The sequence below is a fragment of the Toxoplasma gondii genome, chromosome VIII, assembly GCF_000006565.2.
Source record: "Toxoplasma gondii ME49 chromosome VIII, whole genome shotgun sequence".
Taxonomy (NCBI): Eukaryota; Apicomplexa; class Conoidasida; order Eucoccidiorida; family Sarcocystidae; genus Toxoplasma; species Toxoplasma gondii.
The window spans coordinates 2,356,731-2,377,270 of NC_031476.1; the positions used below are offsets into that span (position 1 = coordinate 2,356,731).

The window sequence follows — 20,540 nt, forward strand, 5'->3', positions numbered from 1 at the left end:
TCCACAGTTTGGGAACAACTCCCTCTTAGAAGGGTAATATATGCGCTCCAATAACACAGTCGGTACGAAGTCGAAACAAGGCAGTTGATGGTGAACCAGTGGCTGAACAAACCTTCTACTTGATCAGGCGAACTTAATTCCCGAGTACAGTACAGTTCTACCTCACGGAATCAGTTGTACTGGGAGGAATCATAGGCATGTGTGCCTGCGTATCGATCGATCGGCGATTACGCAAATGAACCAGAAGGGATGCACCTCTGTGTCGGCAACGCAAGCGCCTAAACTTCATAGGCAATAACAGCGGCACTGGCGTTAGCAACGATGTGTCCAGAACTCGTCAAACTACGGTCTTCATGTGCCACACCGCGAAACTAAGAAAATCCTTTTTCAGACTCACAACTACTAAGTACTAAACCGTACCTCTGGCAGTTCCCATGTCTGTCCAGTAAAACAAACGCCACCTGCTAAGCGAATGGCCTCACACACACATACAATTTTATGCATAATATATGTAAGTGCGCGGTAGTCGAGGCTACCCCCGGCGTCTTGCATGGCCATTAGAGAATGGCTGTGGAAAGAACTTTATATTAATTGCAGCAGGTCCTTTGGCGTTGTTTGTTCTGCTGTGCAGCGTTTGCTAGCCTCTTGCGCTGAATCCACTAATCCATCGTGTTTCAGTCGAACATCAAACTCGGCAGTAGTCTATTTAAGCCCACAATAGCAAAACTTGTGTTGACTAGACAAAACGTTCATGCTCAGATGTTGTGCTTGTAACTGCTCGATTCGAGCCACGTACGGATCTAGCGCTGGACAGTTCTCCTTTACCGTAACCGAAACCTCGAGCTTCCGTACTCGCGGTGATCACCAGAGCTGACACATCGTCTGTGTCCAAACACAATTCTTGCTCCGCCTCGACAACCGCTATCCCAAATGCTGAATATTCACTTTGCATATTTGTAGAGGGGCTCATATGTCTGCCCTATGCTCGTAAATACCGTTTCAAATTTATGACTGGTGACACCTGCTGCAGGAGCTACGGAAGTTTCTTCCAACTACGTTTAAATGGCCCAGAGTCAAAATGCTCCACACCAGCTCTAACTCCTTCCAGCGCAGTAGCAGAAGAACCTCCTGATGTGGTTGAACCGTTGTCATGAACCTGATTTCCTTCTGATGGACCCACTCCGGTGGATAGGGCAACCCTGCAAGTATCGATATCGCACTTAAAGTTGCCTTCCCTCCTCACTGTTAATGACAAATGCATACCGCCCTTACAGTTGCCTTTTATCCTCATAGGTTAATGACAAATGCTTACTGTCTACCATATTTAAATGGATTGATCTTATTACAAGTCGTTATCGGTTTGATGGAACTATCACACACAGTTAACTCAATACCCGTCATCCTCTTCGTAATACCATTTCAGGATACTGAACATGACTCCATCTAGAATTAACCTTCTGGATACGCATAGTCCGCTTGTTCTTGATCTTGAACTCTTGCCATGGTTTCCGCGTAATACTGCAGTTCACTTTCCGAATACGCCTGGAAAGCTCCACTGGCATCCAAATAACCTCTGAGGTTTCCTTGTTGGTCGTACACGTAGCCTTGCTGGTCGTAAAAGAACCCAGAGACTTCGTCCAGCACGAAAGCCGACATTTCCTCTGTGTCCACGCTTTCAGCGTTTGAAAGACTCTTCGTTTGGTTCTTTCGTTGAGATGCTTCATCACTTTGGAGTAAAGTTCTAGATAACGACTGGTCTGCCGGAACAGGTGCCGGCACCCGTTCTGCAACCTCTTCATCAGCGACGTTACTCGGGACAGACACTGAAGGAGTGGCTCTTGTGTCTGGATGCGTTCCTGCTGAATTGGGGTTTTGGCTCCCTACGTTAGGTGCTGCTTCTGGGAGTGAATCTGGGGCATCGACTTGTCTATGGTCACTTCTGTCTTCGAAGTGTGATACTGTTGGAGGATCATGTTTCTCACGTGTTTCTTCCGGATCTCCGACCATCTCGTCTGTTCTCGCTTCCTTCTCTTCGTCTCCTATTTTCGTGGTTTGCTCTGTGCTGTCAAGGTTTCCCTTTTCATTTCCTTGCTCCCCTCTGGAAGTGTCATTGGTTGCAGACGCATGTGTTTCACTCAGAACTGGCTGCTTTGTTGCCGGAATGGTCACACCAGCATCGACGAAACGAGCCCGCAGGCTTGCGCGCTGGAAGCAGGATACCCCGGCTTTACTGCCTTGTTCCAGACCCGAACTGTTGGACTGTCGCTGCCCATTCTTGTCTAACTGAGACTTTTCGTCTGGTTTCGGGGCATGCGTTGCTTCCGAATGATGAGCTTCAGCATCTGATTCCCGCCGTTCCGCTCCCCTGGATGAATCAGCTGACCGACGTCTGCTCTCTATTGCGTACCCCCCCATTCCGGATTTCTCGCGCATCACCCCCTTCGCGAAGGAGTCCTCTTCGCCCTCTGAAGCGTATGCAAGCGCATACACATACGTATATATGCAGGCACACTCGTTGATCTACGAACGCACACACATGTGTATCGTCGACAGATAACCATATACATAGATGTGTATTCACATACTTACATGCATGTGTTGCCACACATGATGCTACAGTCCTAGATAACTGTAGCAAGATATCAGACGTAGTATCCTCCATTCGCGGGCGGAACGTTCACCAGCATGCACCATGGCGTGGCAACGATTTTTCTTTGCTGAATGCGTGGAATGGACAGATAGATAAGCGACGTCTTGGTATGAATTCGTGATGTCTTAACGTAAATTCAGCTTACCGTTGCCACTTTGATCTACTATCATTGGGTAAGGGTCAAAGAAAACATCTGTAGCCTCGGCCTGCATCATTTCCGCCGCTTTCTGGTGCATTTTCTCTCTATTCTCGACGAATTTGCTAGAGATCACTTGCAGTTTTGCACTCCTCCAATCTTCTTGCTCCGGATTGTCATTCAGTGCGACTGTTTTCCTCATTTCTTCATCACGAAGATGCTGCCAGAACGCACTGAGTTTTAACGGAACAACAGGTTCGAAGCAGCAAACACCACCTTCCGTAGACAATATTCTGCATGCTTGTGCAAATAGCATTTCAAAATTCTCTTCTTTCGCTCAATTTTCTGCAAGCCTGGGAACAGACGGTCTCGAGTCACTCCCGCGGTCTCACGGTAATAATCCGTTTGGTTCGCTCCTGACTTAACTGCACAGGCGCCCTAACTTAAGTGTGCGTCAAGGTTCGAAGAATTTCAAGGATTTGGAGCCTGGAGTTGGTGGTTCTTCCCCTCACTGCGTCGTGCTACATGGCTCTAATATTCATGTGATGTTCCACGCGGCTTCGGGAAGCGGCAATGCGAATCGATTTCTTAGGGCTACGGGGTAGCTGAGAAATTTCCACCGTAAAAAAACGAGCACCGTTTGTCTAGGCTGTATCGAACTTACGCGTTGGCTTTCATCACAGCAACTCTCATATCGAGGTCGCCAGGGAAATACCAAGCGAGGGCGCTGAAGAATGGCAGGTAGTGTGTATCTGCGTGGTGTCACAAACAGAACAAGCTCCATGAAGGAGAAATCTCATTTCAGCCGCTTGAAACAAGGCATTTAACACTTTGTCTATTTGCAGTGGGAGTTCACCAGGTAAGGTGCACTCGAGGAGTCTAACGGGAAAGAAAGAATTGGGACAGAACCCATGTGCTTTGTGAACGGAAAAGGTCTGTCATACGCTGGCAGTTCCCTAGCACAGCCTCTTTGAGGATACTGGATAAGACGCACAGGAACGCCTGTTCGACTCCTGGCTCTCACCTATCATCGTCACTTGGGATCCAGCAAGGGATGCTTCTGTTAATCTCTGCAGTCACGCCCGAAAAACGCTGAACGGCTGTATTGTTTCCAGGAGGAGAAAGAAGGAAAGGGTAAAGTGCGAGACGTTGAAAAAAGGGTCTGGACTGTACACGTAGAGAGAGAGACACCAAGCATGCCGTTGACACGCAGACGATGGAGCTACACACAGCAGCCTCTCCGGACATTGCCCACATTTGTGCATCGGTTCCCGGATGTAGCCACATGCTCCAGCATGACTGATGCTCTACACGGAAACTCCCCTAGTCATATTTCTGTGCGAAACCGATATTATTCTTTCAAGAAGTCTTCTGACCCGTAAGATTCGTTCTAAAGCTGTCGCAAACCACTTACACTGAGGCTGCAGTAGCTCTTGGGCAGCTTTAAGGCTTCGTCCATAGTGTTCTGCAAAAGAAACAAATTGGAACACCCCTTGGACAGAGATCATTGTCTCCCCGTAGAAGCCCCCCAAACCCTTCTGTCCCCTAGCAACAAAAACAAGAATCCACACAGACTTTGTTTGCTGCGTTCACCCGTGTTGGGATGCGTCGCGGTGTTTCCGAAAATAGTGGGCTAGTCAGTGTTGTTTCCAGAACGAAAGGGAAGGAGCTCTCGGCCTAGTGAAAGTTAGGAGACCGATTCGGGTGGCTCAGATCAATTTATTCAACATATGTCGCTTCGGTGCGTACCTGGAAGTGCATTTCGATCGCCATTTTCTCAGCCCACTTCCGATGGAGTGGAAAGTTGAGGAGCGAGAGAGCGTGGTCAGCTGAGGAGATGCAGACGCATGGGAAACGACTAGAAAAGCGGATAAACTGCAGAATCACGTGGCAGCGATTGTTCTAGAAGTACAAGCCAAATTACCAGAGTCGGATGCGGCGACGCAGTTCATAGGAATCGCGAGCACACCCCTGAAAAGGGTACCATCCCAGTAAGATTACGCCACAGAGATTTAGCGAAGAGCAATTCAACTGTCTCACATCATAGGAGAGAGATATCAGAGAAGCATGCATCCCGACGAAATGAACCTATCAGTAGCGAAAAACCTGCAACACTAACCACGTTCCTGGCGTAGAGTGCTTCATTCCCTCGCCTCCGTTTTCCACGTTTTGTCAATAGATCACCGTATCGCTTCTCTTTCTGGTCTGACGACTTCACGCTTCTTCTTAAAAAAACTGCTATCCATTTTGAATCAAGACCTTCCACGTTCTACACCTGAGTTTCCGCGGGCGCCACTTTGTTGCGGTTTTCGTTTCGCTTACCCGCATGAATGAGACAGGCGTCCCTGACATTTGGATCGAGGAGCGCGGCGGGTACCGGCACTTTCTCGTTTTTGCTTTTGACATCGTTCAGAAGGTCAATGAGTTTCATGTCTAACGCGCGATCGGTGGCCAAGATGGCTGCGATGATTCTCTGCCGCGCCCGCTGGACGGCCTCGGGCTGGAGCATTTTCAAAATGTCCAGATCAGAGTTTTTCAAAAGATCCATGTAAAGCAAGGTGTGGTAATTCTCCAGAACGGCCGTTTCGTTGAACAAGATGCTCGTGAACGATCGCATGCTAATCAGAAACTCATTTGATACTCCAGGGTGGCCCATGTCATGACCCAGCGCTGTGTTGAGCAAGGAAATGCACAAGAAAGAAGAGTTCAAGCGACGGATGTGTGCAAGTGCACACGGTGCAGACGCAGGCACATGGGAGATAGACTGGATACACGTATCGACATTGTTGTTCCCACATGATCTTAACGTGAAATGGTTTTCTGTGAACAGGAACACGTAGATACCTATTTGCGAATACGTGTGTACGTATCGGCAAGTGTCTGCGGGTCTGCAAGCACAATCTGGAATGCCTTCCGTGGATATTTGTGCATCTCTGCTTCCACAAATGTATGCACCCTTATGTGTGTATATGCATACGCATGTGTGTAGGTGTTTGTATTCATGCATATATACGGATCCCAGTATTCCACAAACTGCGTAAACCTTTCTTCTTTCAACTCTTTCCGCTACAAACTCACCCGCGAGCATAATAATAAATTTATCTTCGTAAGAAAACCAATGTTGAAAAGACAGGTCTTTTGCAATCAATATCACTGCCTGCGCAGAGCGGCAATTCACACACATACATCAATCCATGATTGCTTGTACTCGTGTACCATGCCGACTTGCGTTGCTGGGACACGATGTCACAGTATTCTCCGATACCGTTTTTTCTGCACGACGACTAAGCAGAGTTTCTCCGTGCTTGACACAGTTGGCCACGGGGTCTGGATCTGAAGCGACTGGCAACATTCACTAAACGCTTTGTGTTATATGTGAAAGTAGAGTGCAAGTTTATTGAACTCCTTGCTATTCTTACAGGCACCAAGATCTTCAGTTGGATGCATTCTCGCGGTTGACATAGACTTCACGCCCCCAGTACCTTTTTCATACTTTGTACAGCGCACGCGTACACTGATGAGACGCACCGAATTGTGCTGTAATTACTCTCTCAGAAGTCGTATGCAACCGGAAGGGACAACGCGCTCGACATTTCTTTAAGAGGGAATTAGCTCATGGCATACTACTGCGTCGGCTTCCCGTTCAAGCTTTTGTGATACGTGATTTATCAAATGGAGAGTGTTGTTGTAGGGAAGAGACATCTTTCGTTTAACACTGGATATATATATATATATATATATATATATATATATATATATATATTGGACCTTTGGATCAAGCGCTATGGTAGAAAATGAATGTGTGCAAGAGAGAGGGCGGCAAAGCTATCAACAGACGCTCGCTAGATTGGTATGATTTGGGTTTGGTTTTCTATTATCGTCGCCGTTTCCGTCTGCTTTTACTTGAGCTGCATGCAACGCGTGGTTGAAGTTATGGAAAGGCATTGCAGAATAGTTCTGCTGCACAGAGAGGACGAACTTCTCGCACGTCTCCCGAGGAACGCTAATGTGCGCTTTATCTGCACACCAAATCAGCAACTCGTACGCCTGAAAAACACGAAGCACATGAGCACAACTGGAATTTTCTCTGTCGGAGACGCGTCAATAGGAGCATGAGTACACGGCCTCCTACATTTTCTCAGCTACGTATGAATGCTGTTTGCGCTGCCCTGGAGACAACGACATTCCTGATAATACCCATATGGTTATGCACATATATATATATATATATACATACATACATAAAAACTTTATTAATGCACCTATGCGTAAATGCTTGCCCAGATGCATGCATATCGATACATGAATGTCTACAGAGATAAAGCATCCACGACGGTCGCCGTTTTTGACAGTGAAGTACATGCCGCGGTTCGTGGAGAATAGATAGACGTGAGTATTTGCACGTGTATGCTTATGTATACAATACATGAGTGGATTCGTGGACGTTGACCACGGCTGCTGGGTAAAGTAGCGCGGTGGTAAAGGTCTATTTTTCTGACCAGTTTCGCAGACATTTCAGGTTGGAGACTGGAGATATCAAAGTCCCAGCTGAAGATGAACTCGACAGCGATTGATGGAGCATTTTCTCTGTACGTGTTTAGTCGTGCCTCCGACGCGATGCTCGGAGCCAAGCACAGGACTGTATCCATCCTGCAGAGGAGACAGCACAAACAATAGAAGCAGCGATGCATCGAGAGAAAAAGCAGACTTGAAACGGCGAAAAGAGAAGGAAACGCTTATGACGCGACACAAAGGAGAAGTGCCCTGTGTGATCTTGGTTTCGGTGGGAAACAAGACCAGCAAGACACGAGCAATAAGAGCCCGATCCCTCCAGACGTTCGGCGTTGCTTTGTTCGATGTTCATCCACATTCATCGAGTAAACACGAACTGCTTCATGAGAGAAAACCATTATAATTAGGAAAACCTGTTGACTTGGGTCCCTCGCTTGCACTCACCTGGCAACACTCGCCGTGATGCAGCTCGGCACTGTGTACTCGGGAATGTTGCCCCATCTGAATTCCTCCGTCGTCTGACGCGGATATGGAAACGCATGTCTCTCGAAATCATCGCCAGCTGGAATCTCCGTCATAGCAGGAAGCACCGAGGCAGCGTAATTAACAGACCTCTTGCTCTCCTCAGACAAGCACCCCCATTCATTTGGACGACGTCTTGATATTCACCCTAAACTCGAATTGTGGAACTCGAAGCTCTCTTGGTATTCCTGTCCCTCTCCCGGAGTGCACAATATTTCACCGCCTCCCTCCTGCCTTTCGGTGCCGCTTTTCTTTCTACATACAACAGCTGTCCGCCAGTATCAGTCTCCCCCTTCACTGGTGTGGTGACAACCACACATGTGCATGCAAAAATGTCCACATGCGCTCCATCAACTTCCATACTCAAACCATTCGAAACAGGTTTGAGTCTGACCTCCTCGCGTGTGTCACAATCTTAGGCATCTCTTGATTGACTGCCTCTCATGCGACCCGAAGGATCTCCTTGGGCTGGCAAACTCTGCCAGTCTTTCTCGCGCGAGAGAAATTCTGTTGTACATCGATGATTAAGTTGAGTGTAACCACGTATGTGCACATATAGTTGCACATGTAAACAAGTAGATGTGTGTACACGAAGAAAAATATCCAGACACAGCAGAGAGAGACGCACGCCTTACCCGTTCAGCAGTGGGGAGTTCGTCTTCCTGGCCTCCAGGCTCTTCTTCTTCTGGGACTTTGATTTCGGATTTCACCTCGAACTCCTCGTAGACTTTCTTGACCAAAGCAGTCGTGTCCATTGGATCAATTTGTGCGCCGAGAAGCTTGCCTGTGTTGATTCATATTTGAACGTGTGCTGCGACTATATTCGGAGCCCCATTGTCTTTAAGGCACTTAACGTGAAAGCCACGACACAGAAAGACAAGACTCAAGCGAGAAGCTGAACAGCTGTAGATCTACCCTCTCCTCCCCTTTCGAATCTGAATATTGGAGTATACCGAGCCATATACCGGTGTGTTTCTCTATTGTAACGCAGCTTCCTAAATTTCTGTAATTACACGTACACAGTTAATACGCGTCTATAAAAGGATCTACATATTTATCTGTGTCTACGGTAGTCGCCAAATGTGCAGCTGACACTTTATCGTGTTCGTCATTCTGTTGTGGACATTTTCCAATGTACAACCAGTTCGACGTACCCAAGTAATCTTCGTTGTAATCTGCACCTAAACATTCGTTTTTCTGTCCAGTTTCAAGAAGGTACGCCCGTGTCTGGGCTAACTCGTAGAAACTCATATTCTTTTCCTCCGGGAGCTTGTAAACACGCTGATCCAACACCATATTCTTGTAGAGATCTATTACTGCAAGAAAGGCTCGGAATTGAGACACAGATCCCAAGAGTGGTTCGGGGGCCTCAAAGCGCCCTGATGTTCGACTCTTTCTGAGATGTCAGCGTGTACACCCCCGAAGAAGAGCTGGTAAACGGAAGCGTTTCAGTCACAGGGTTCGCGTCGTTGCGAGTTCATGACGCAGGAGGACAGGAAAAATAATGACCAGAAGGTCGAAAACCTGTGCAGCGTCGGGTGTCCCATTTAGAAGCGGAAGCGACTCGAAGTCGAGGCAATTGCCTGCGCGTGAAGAGCGGGGCATCCAGAGAAAACCTAACGACCCAGGCTTCCTGGCACACCTGACACACAAGGTGCGGGATTGCGGCACCCTCTCCCCGCAGCGCATACATCGCAACGCGAGTTCTCTCTTTTCCTTTTCGAGGGCCGCAAATGCAGCGAAGCCGACAGGAGATCGTTCGCCGTCTTATAGGTGGTGCCTTCTACAACCTACACATCTCTTATAAGGTAGGTGAGCTCCAAAGAAGTTGAGGTAACTTGGCCAGCAGAACACTCAGGCGCTTCTTCTCCGCTTCTGGGGAACAGCTGTGACCGTGATCTTACCATTGGTGGCGAAACCAACTTCGTTGATTCTGCCCGCAACAAAGTAGGCGTAGTACTTATTTTGAATGGGCATATTTGAGACCTTGTGAAACAGGCGATCGGCTACGGGATCGTGGAACCGCACCACAGGCGGCTCAGAGATCCTCTCCAAATCGTGGCTGGCCAAAGAGCTCATGCTGTTTGAATGATTTGACATCTTAAGAGCAGCGGCCACACAGACGAAAAAGGGCGCCACAGCCGTCCTGGTTTTACACGTCGAGTTCCAGGTGACATCGCATTTGTGGGTGTTGACTTCATTCCTTATCCATATAGGTGCGTGCATCAAAGTGCCTCTCCGGAAGACTCCGAGGCGAGAAAGGGATACAGAAAACAACACTAAACAAAACGTCGTTTTCAAGAGACCTCGTTTGCAGCTCACGTGCATTCGAAATTGTTGACGCTTCAGCAGCAAGCGCAGTATCACCACGGTTGATTCAGAAGTTCTGAATTAGCGGTGGTCTGAGTTACGCAGTTTACCCTCCTAAAGTACTCGCTTGAAGGTTCTGAATCCGGTGGCGACTGACTAGTTAATTGAAGGCCTTCCCGTTATTGGGATCAGTCGTATCCTCACTTCCATACACGTCCTTGGTGGGGACAACCCCAGGCTTGTTGGGTAACGCGTGCATCGCGCTTAAGTATGGAGAGATATACATTGGCTTCTTCGTGAGGAAACTTGGTTGCCCTCTCATAAGCATGCAGACACGTACACATATATACATACATAAAACCGTCATGGAAAATGGTGAACTTTCACTCCCTTGATAAGAACCACAATAGAAGTCAGTGAATACATTAACATGATGGTCATGCAAGGCATAGTAGAACTTGGATCAAAAACACCACGCGGCTGCACTGTTCCCTCTGCTTCATCCGCTCGTGCCACGAGGATAAATGAATCACACGGGGGGCATTTACCTGGGTAGACGCTCCCGCGAAACTGTTGTACAGGCTTCCACGCATCGAACTCGACCTGCCTCCAAATTTCGTTGACCCACTTTCGCCTTCTCTGCGTTTACAGGGAAACAAAAGACAGACGGAGTGCCTGGAGATGATTCCGTGACTCTATCTGGTGATTCAAGGCAGTTTTCATTGCCTACGCTGTTCTTCCTTTTTCCGGCAGCTTCCCAATTCAACAGGAGGCGCTGACGTCCGCTGCACAGTCGTGTTTGCGCTTCGTTAGGGGCCTTGAAGTATTTGTTTTTACAAACACAAAAAGCCTACCCCGTGACCAGAACTGTTACGGGAGATGAGGCGTCCCGATGAAGAACAGGCGTTTCGAATTTTCTTCATATTTGCTTCACCCCTTTAGCCGAAAAGCCTGGTGGCTTTCAGAAGACTCATGGCCCGACACGTGGCTCGAGATGTTTCCTCTTGTAGGGAAATTCCAGTTGTGTGTGCTTTCCACCATTTCGTCCGTACAGCCAAAACTGGTGATGTCGAAGCGCTGTAGCATCAGAGACATGTCGTAGAGTCTTAGAATCTGCTCTCGCGTTTACACTCAGTTTTGCACCTTTATTAATGGACTCCCTGGAAGCCTCGTCCAACAGAAACTGGCCACCTGTGTGGGTAGAAAAGGCAAAAGTGAGCCTTGCGCTTTTGCGTATGATAGTCTTGGCCTTTCGTCGCTACCTGGAAGTCTTCAAGGTGTCCGCTGAGTCGCCAGTCTAAGGGGATTTTGAACACGCAGGTGGAACGAGGAAAACTCCAAAGGGGATGAATAGAGGGTGTCAATGCGTCAACGCTATCTTTTCTTTTCGGTTTTCTTGAAAAAACGATGTGGACAGAACGGTGAGTTTTGAGTCAGGGTGACGAGAGAGTCGTGGAAAGATCGGTTGCACTTGGATGCGACACATGAGACTCGGTCCTACGAGCTCCAATGTTTCTGTTGTCCATATACGTCTAGTAGTGCTTGAGAATTTTCTCGTATAGACACACTGTTTTCATGGACAAACAGTATTCGTGAAGCGTGAGCCACCTAGGCAACGCCTGCATGCGTCAATTTCGTGAGGGTACACAGACTCGACAGCGAAGCCTACCAAGATGGCTTTTCTGGTGAAGGAAGACACCCTGAACGACTGTCCGATGTGATTATCCATGATGAGAGGAAAACGGAAAAAGGTTTTTGTGGGGTTCTTGTGGTCGGTGGAAGAGCAGAGTATCGGATTTCAAGCTGAACTGAGCAGGAGGAAGCAACTTGCAGTCCATTCGCCGGCCTCTCTAGTGTTGCACGATGTAAACGGATGTGTCAGGCTGCCTTGCTCAAGGGTCCGCGCCAAAGCGCAAGGTTATTTTTGTCGCTTTGTGCGCCTTAACAGAAGCACCCGTTTTCGCCGTTTTCGGTGATACTCTTGAGCCTCTCGATCCGGTTTCGTCGTGGGTACGTGTCTCTGCTGAATAGGGCACGAAAGCTCTTTCTTGCAAACACGGTGGAAACTGTTTAAGTAGAAGCGTGACTCAGTCCTACATGCCGACCTGGCGGTTTCTCCGCCTCTGCCACAGTTTAGTTTTCTTTTCCCGGTGTCGACTCACATCCAGGCGCGTCGTGTTAGCGGTGAATGCTGTTACTAAACTGTCCCAGAACGAACGACGTCCATAAGAGAGATTGCGCAGAAGGTCTTTCGACGCTTGACGATTCGAGAGAAAGGAAGCTGCTCCAATGGCCATGGCAGTGACACAGTCCGACGTTGTCAGAGGCTCCTCGATAGGCACGATTTTCGACTGCCGAAAGGCATGACTCTCTGCATGCGGTAGAAGGGGAAATAGAAAAGGCAGATGAAACCCGTGACACGCAGACGAAACAGAGTCCTTAGTCAGGATGTAAATGAACAACTGCGAAGTGAGAGGATAAACTCCGGGCACGGTTGTGTATGTCTACAGATGAGCTGTGCAGGTACGGTCAAATCGAGTTAGGTTCCTCAGTCAGAACTGCGTCGCGGGGGGATCCACGCGGGAAGAGGCTCGCAGACATGTGATGAGGAAACACCGGATAGGGTGAAGAGAGAAACATGTCACAAAACAGCAGCTGCAACATCGAGACCCGACCGATTCAGTACTGTAGTCCAACGCGCCTCAACAGTCACATTCTCTTCTTACGTCGACCTGAGGTTGACGAAATGCTGACGGATCTTTGAGTGGACTGCCAAGAAATGACCAAGCAACAAATATAAGGTACTACTTCATGTGTGCATTTATATGCATGTGTGCATTTGTAGATACGTATCCATACTCTGAGATTTGCTTCAACACACGTCCGTACACAATTTTGTCTGTAGGTTGAGACTCACCAAGAGTTTTGGTCTCTACCCATTCACAAGCTGATACACAAATACAACTCTACGAGACCGGAGTAACTGAGTATACACATTCGGACGTGTGAACATGTGTGCGCATGCACGCAAATCCAAAAAGGAGTCACGAGCAAGTGGAGTGCGATCGCGAAGCATATGAGCCATGCCTGACCTCTGAGGAGCAGCCGGCCTTGGGTTGTAGATCCTCTTCTGCCTCGTTCTTGGATTTCAATGGCGACCTCCCGGGAAGTATCGCTGGGATTGGCTACGCGAAACGATTCCTCGAGTCGCTCGCGAGTCAGAATGTCTCCTTCCGCGACGACTTCAACAAGGGGAATGTTCCTGGAGTTGCTCTGGGGCAGCGCCGAGCTCAGCTGCGAACGAATGACTCCTGATGGGTCCTTAAAAAAGACAGAGACGATCCGGTGGCCGCGATTCGAGAGCATGTGCTCGACAGCTTCTGCGACAGAGGTCACATGAATCACTTTTACGCCCACCAAATCCGCCACTGCAGCCAACTGCGAGTAGCCCTTGGCTTGCTGAACATTCATCGTCAACGCCACGGCGTTCTTTACTGTGCCGAATGCAACATGGAAGTCCTTCACCTGTAAAAAGACAGAGCGGGAGAAAACATGAGCGAAGTTGGTCAAGACAAAAGGGACACAATGAGAACACACAGAGACAAAGGACGGTCTGAAGGAGGTGTCTGTGGGTCTTTCCAAACGCACCTGCAAAACGTGTAATGGCAAAAGTCTTTCTATTGAATTTCTGTACTGAATTTTCTAGCGAAGAAGGCAATCTCGTTAACTTTGAAGTGCACGGAGCACGACGGGCAGGCTGCTGACAAGACGGACGGTCAAACGTGTCTACGCTTTACGAGAAGCGCAGATGGAAATAGGATTCTGGGTTTTCACATCCGAGAGTTTCTGCAAACGGAGGGTACGTTTGTCTCTGCAAAGCTCGCCTCCACGAGTTTTGCGCCTTCTGTGCTTCGGTGTTGGCATCCGGTCGCAAATGAACTCTTTAGCAGTGACTTCGCTTTTCGTCACAAGGTTCAACGATTCCGCTGTAGTTTAATGTGACATGCTAGTGACTGAGGAACCGCAGCTTGTCAGCGCAGCTGAATGGCCAGAGACGAACGGCGTACATGGAATCGTCCCATGGCTTGAAAGTAGAGGTCGTAGATCACTTCGTTACTGTCTGTGGTGGTGATGGTGATGTCGCCATTAAGTTCCCTAAGAACTTTTTTGGCATAAATGAACCCAATTCCTTTTCCCCGCCTCAACCGCAGGTAGGCCGAATCCAGGAGCTCGACCGCCGAGAAAGTCATGGCGCTCTCCATTTTGCATTTGATGCTGATCTGGAAAAAAAACAACGATGGGAGGAGGTTTGGGTGGGAAACGGCACCTGTGTGTCCTCCGTTCTCTTCCACCTTCAAACTCGCTGTGTTCAGTGTACACTGCAGGTGCCAGTGCGAAAAAACAGGGGATGACGGAGGACCGTCGGAGGAAACAGGGACGGCAACAGAAGCGAGCTTCAAGCGTTTTCGTGCCTGTCGACGGAGAGATGTTCCTTCAGAAAATGTCACAACTTCAGGGTAAATGCAGACTAAAAGGCGATGCCACGATGCCTGCTGATGGTCCAGGCATTTGCCCCTTCGCTCCGAGCCTCACGGGCGCCCTTGTTGGGGCGGTCTACCTGTGTATCAAAGTTCTTGAGATCGTTTCGCTTCTCCGTTTCGATGGTGGAAGGTGCTTTTCCAAGAAATACTTTTTTCGCTGTCAGCTTCACTTCCGCGTTAGTGACTTTCCCTTCCAGAAGAGCGAAACGCAGAACCTGCAGCAAGACAGTTCGCAGCCTCAGCTTGTCGATCGCCAGAGCAGTGGGGACCGTGGGGGCGTAGACGCAGGAGATCGACGTTCCTGAATGCAGAACGCGTGATGAAAGGCGGGAGGACAATAACGAAATAAAAACTTGCTCACGATTGTCCAACGTGTCTACAGACGCATGCCGCCGTACATGTGTGCATAAATTTGAGAGCGAAGTGTACTTTTCATGGGAAGATGCGTATGGACAAATACAGGCTTGACTGGTCCTTTCGTTTGATGAAGCACCACCCCTGGATTACTCAAAAAATGTTGCTAACCTGTTCGCAGCACCAGTTCATACCGTATCTGATTCGTGTAGTCCCTAGAGACTGACATCAGGAAGGAGACTACCGAAGGGAATACCATGGTCTGGGTACCGAGTGCATTCAGTGGTTGGTTATTCGAACACAGACGCACAGAATGCACAAGATGCTTCTGAAGTCCATATAAAAAGCGCAAGAATGAAGCAGGCAACCATTTGGAGTACACAGGACTGATAAGACGAAACCTATTTCAACAATACGCTAGCCGGATGCCCTATCCTCAGGCCCGGGTTGTCTCTTACCATTTGCTCGCGTTTCGTTCTTGTATACCTGGATGCAGCCGTCCAGCAAGAGACGAATGTTCACCATCTCGCGGCCTTCTGTGGATGACTGCATTTCCAGTTTGACGTACTGGGAAGCGAGGTTGAGGCTCTCAATGAGCTCGAAGGTGCAGTGCTCCATCACCCGATAAAACTGACGCATGACAGCCTAGAAAAGAGCCGAAAGACATCAAACAAACAACCCGCATGTGTAGAGAAACACAGAGAAAGAGGCAGAAACCAGTAAAAGGTAGGACTCTCAGGAGAAGCGGCAGAGCGAGAGCCACGACTGACAGGCGTAGACAAGGGAGAAGGAAGCAGAGAACGCGAAAGGGGTATGCTAGGGAGTGAAAAGGCTCAAAGTTCTTCGTCAAAGGACAGGGGCTGTCTGTTTCTATTCTAGGTGTCACCCTGTTTTTCCTTGAGGGAACCTGCGCTCACACAACTTGCGATTTTCGCCGCCTCCTGGGAAGATGCACAAGGCAGCGCTCGCCATGGTGGCCAGCTCGAGGACAGACCCGTACAAAGACACAGAAACAGTTCCGAGATTGTTTCCTTTGATCTGTTGGACTTCAAAGGATTCTGTGGTTGCTGTTGGACGTCGGAAGGATTCGCTGCCTTGCCCGAGAGGGAGTTTTCCTTTTCTCACATGTTTGGTGTGTTCGATACAAAGAAACTGTCGTGTTCCTCTGTCGCGTTTTCAGATGTCAAAAAGACCTTGGCTTCTTTCTCTTTCTGCGGATCTCAAATGTCTTGCCCTGCATCGTCTTTCGTTTATTTGTTTCCTCAAGCGGGGCCTCTCACGAACTCACCGGAGACTCCGAGGAGAGAAGCAAGCTCTGGATGCCCGAGACAACCTTCAGGCGCCCAATCATGCGATCGTCAATGACAGACTGCATGATTACCACCATGTTTTCTAGTCTTCGTTGGAGAACCTAAACCAGTCACCATCGGCAGCAGAGTCCTTCTACTCAAAAGATGGAGAAGCGATCCCTTTTAATGTGAAAACAGCAGCATGTTCACCAGGAGCTATAATTACAACCTACACACACCCAATACTTCAGTCTCTCCCTTTTCGCCGCTAGGCCCAATCATATATATATATATATATATCCTTTTTTTCCTGTAGATGCAGATCTACATATTTACAGAGATACACATGCTTTTCTCTTTTTGCAGAGTCATGCCATTGAGAATTCGAGAATCAGAAACGACAGACGACGTGCCCCTCTGAATGCTACAAAAGGAGACGGTCGACTTATGGTGGAAGGACCTCTGCTTACGAACCTGATCAATTTGTTGAAGCATCGCCCATAGGCTTTCAAAGCGTGTGTGGAAGACGGCATTGAATGCATGCCGTCTGGAAAAGAAAAGCGTGGCGAGGATGAAGACAATCACGATGCTGAGGATCGGAGAGTAGAGGTGCCATTCCCTGCCCAGATATCCTGTCAGCAAACACAGAGACAGCGGCTCCAACAGGAGATGCTGCCGTAACTCGGAAGTCGCTGCTTTCCGGTCTCTCTCAGTCGAAGAAGGCTCGCCTCAAATCTTCAGTTGGAATCACGTAAGCCACTGCATTGCCTGTCGAGTTACGAGGTTTCCACTGTTCTGGAGAAGTCGGATACACTCAGCCACACACATGGATCCCGCCAGGTCCGAGATGATATTGAACAGATGCAAAAGTAAGTCCTCTTGTTGTCGACCAGGAAGAGCTGTGGCGGCATTCGACAATGATGGCACAGGTCGCCCGAGGTTTATGTGCAGGAAGATCGAGGGAGGCCTTTAGTTGTCGCGGCGAGAATACCCTTCTACACACGGTCAGGATATCTGTTCCAACTGCGCTTGTCAGTCCTTCGGCCCACCGTTTATGTGGGTGTTTCCGCCGGTCTCTTACCGGAAAGTTGGCCCCTGAGTTGTTCGAGTGCCGTGAGTCCGTCGTGGCAAGCCCATAAATCGCCAGCAGAGAAATCCAAGTCACATAACAGGTGAGGTGACCAGTTCCGATTGTCCACCAGAGGCGCGAGCATTTCGATGAGTCGCATCTTGACAAGGGTGTAGTTCTGCACGACTTCCACCATGTTTCCATTGATGCGCTGCACCAAGTCTGCGAATCGTTCTCCACAGATATAGGTCGTGTTCAACAGCTGATAGGTTGAACGGTCCGCTGTGTCTGCGAGTGGCTCTTCAAAAAAGTACAAGTCTTTGATCCAGGAACAAAATGAAGGGGCGTAGCCGCTTATCAAGTTCTGGACCTCTTCCCGCGTAGACGTCGGAGCCGCCGGCGGGGAATGGGCATTCATGAAGTTCAAGAAGCAGTAATCGCTAGTCAGTTGCTCAGCGAGAGAGTAGAAGCCGGCCGCAAAATCGTGGAGAAAAAAGATTTCCTTGTCGATGTGCAAGATTGCCTCTTCTGACCACTGCTGCAATGTCGTTTCATACAACAAACGCCCTCCCTCAAACAGTACATACGCCAGAGACAGCCCCGTCAAAATCCAGGTTGGCAGCATCGTCCGCCTGTGCGCGCTTTTCAGGCGCCTCTGGGTCGCTTCCAGGTCTTGGGTTTCTGAGCAAAAAAGGACAGGTTTCCAGCGAAAAATGGAATTCGTATCTCCCAACACCAGAGAGTAGACCTTCCTGGAGGCTCTCTCGGTGTCGGTGCATGCTCCACGTTATCAAAAGTTTACACCTTCAACGCATACCCAATGACTCCGTTCTACCGTGAGGGTCACTCGTCAGGCGTTGTACAGACGGAGGGCGTGTTGGTATACGCTGGAAAAAACGCCTCTTTAAAGATTTAGAAAACGTATTAAGCAGGCAGCAAGCGCGATATGCCGCAGTCCTTTTCCAGAAAACTCTCGCTCCGACCCTGCAAAACGGTACCACTCCCGCGGATGCCTCTGTTAAGGAGCTACATAGATATATCCATCAGCGACGCTATAATGTGTGTCATGTAGTGCAATACCCGTTCCTGCATTACGCAGTTGGGGAAGAATATCGAAGATAATCCGAATTAAAAGAAAGAATACAACACACCAAGTACTTAAATAAGGTGAGGAACCAGCATTCACATGGAAGAGATATAGAGTATTTCCGAACGCATCTTTATCCTCCTTCGAGTTCCATGTGAGCTACTGTTCCTCTATCTAGTTCACGGTCTAATCTTAGACAATTGCTGGAAGGGCGATATTTAGTGATCAAAAGGAGAGTTTCCTCCTGCCCCGCAATAGGTCTGCAGTTCTGAAAGATGCTTTGGATGCCTGTGGAAAGCCCCTTCCCGGTAATGGTTTTTTTTCCGCATCGATTTTATGAGAGCAACGGCCGAATGCCTTCTTACCGCTTCCTGGATTAGGCTCGGCCTTCAGAAATCCTGTCATGGTGCTTCGCTTGGCACCACCGGGAGCAGCAGATTGGCGACGCAGAGCACCGCTTTGTGTGAAACGGTGCTTGCCGTTCTCACCGCCTGTGGGCAACGACCCCCTCTCGGAAGTTCGGTGAGGCGACACCTTCATAGTGGACGAAACAAAAGGGTAAAATGTTAAAGGCAAACCAGACGCAGCCTTCCTCGTCCGGCAACTGATAAAAGACACGGCAGGAATTGACAGCACGAAAAATCTAAAGGATTTGCTGAGCAGATCGACGACGGAGAAACAGGTACCCGCTGCAGCTGCCGCTGGAGGACAACAAAATCAACCAGTGCGGCTGATCAGAAATGGCGTCTAGGGAAACAGCGAATTCTTCAGAGAGAGGAGACTGGCCCAAGGGAGCATCTGTGGCACACAAGAACACGAAACATCAAACTTGCTCGAGCTGTCTGAAGTCAGAGAAAGACGATTTCCAGAGTCTGAGTTTCAAGAGCTGAACAGTGTAGGACAGCAGACGCGAGGACCAGCTCGTGAGAAAATGCTCCGTGGTCAAGAGAAGGCGAATAGAAGAGCCTCGCAATGATGATGTCTGCGCTGCTTTCGGCATAAGACACAAGGACGGCACAGGACAGCAGGGCCGGAGACGATATAAACAGAAGAAAGGGATTGTTCACAACATGTGGGTGGGAGCCAGGTGAGACAGCAGTAGGGAAATAGCGCAACGCATGGAACTACAGAAGAAAGGATCGACGACAATTATATCGGGTGAAAAACAGTGGAAACGGAGCTTGGCACACAGGATCTGAATACGGAAACGGAGAACTGAAGCAAAAGAGAGGCTCGCGTTGCAAGTTGACACGCTCCGCCATAAAGCCATACAAAAGCGAACGTATAGATACATAATTTCAAAGCCCGTTCAGCCTGAGCCGTTGTGCTTATAAGGCCCGTTAACAGATGGGAATCACTGGAGAAAGCCGTCATCGCTCGCGGCTGGCAGAGGTGCGAAAAGTAATGTCGGTTGGCGATGTTGTAATCATAGGCTCAGGAAAACAGACTGAATTTATGAATGCCGGCAATATAGGTTCGATGCCCAAGACAGAACGATAGATCGAGTGCTCGAGTGTCTGCACCGACTCATAGGATTCGGACTGTAATTTAGCAAGAATGCAATAACAAGCAGAAATCCAGTCATGATACATTTTTTTTGTACCCGCTACCCACGATACTTTGAGATTCTGAGGCATTCAACAGATCGAATTGGAAATTTGCATGTGTTTTGCAGTAGATCTGCTGCGAACTGTCTCGTACTTTCACCCTCTCGAGGCGTTTGCGTCGCGTCCCATTTGGCCGCTAATTTCGCTCGCCCAAAGCCATTCTCATTTGCATGAATGAATTGCTAACGCAGAGAAACGCCGGTAAACATAAGGATCTTAAACTGAAGATGTGCATTTCTGTCGCCCGAATAAAACAACTCGAAATTAGCATTTTCCATCTTTTCGATAGACACTGATGGCCCGTTCTTTTTCAGGAATTATCCGGCCGCAGGCGTCCCGTATAATCGAAGCCATGTGTTCGGCATCTGTTTCCATTTCATCAGGCGGCTCCTTGGCTTACGCTTTTCATGCAGAACGGAGTCTTTCCCTGTCTCTGCACGAAATGAGTTGTTCCACACTACAT

At 48.8% G+C, this 20,540-nt stretch overlaps 1 protein-coding gene across 1 annotated transcript; it reads right to left on the reverse strand.

Annotated features, from left to right (window-relative positions):
• Positions 1 to 1,449: 1,449 nt before the first annotated feature.
• Positions 1,450 to 19,010, reverse strand: TGME49_233040 (3'5'-cyclic nucleotide phosphodiesterase domain-containing protein; the record flags this gene model as incomplete). The annotated part of the gene is made up of 24 exons (XM_002368122.1): positions 1,450 to 2,465; positions 2,796 to 3,019; positions 3,451 to 3,538; positions 3,811 to 3,856; positions 4,201 to 4,251; positions 4,536 to 4,615; positions 5,109 to 5,456; positions 5,865 to 5,943; positions 6,690 to 6,833; positions 7,286 to 7,436; positions 7,743 to 7,816; positions 8,456 to 8,604; positions 8,975 to 9,136; positions 9,725 to 9,826; positions 10,679 to 10,769; positions 12,293 to 12,501; positions 13,223 to 13,655; positions 14,198 to 14,410; positions 14,749 to 14,972; positions 15,484 to 15,670; positions 16,314 to 16,436; positions 16,789 to 16,946; positions 17,396 to 18,064; positions 18,836 to 19,010. 24 exons carry the CDS (start codon positions 19,008 to 19,010, stop codon positions 1,450 to 1,452), a joined length of 5,196 nt encoding a protein of 1,731 aa, XP_002368163.1.
• Positions 19,011 to 20,540: the final 1,530 nt, after the last annotated feature.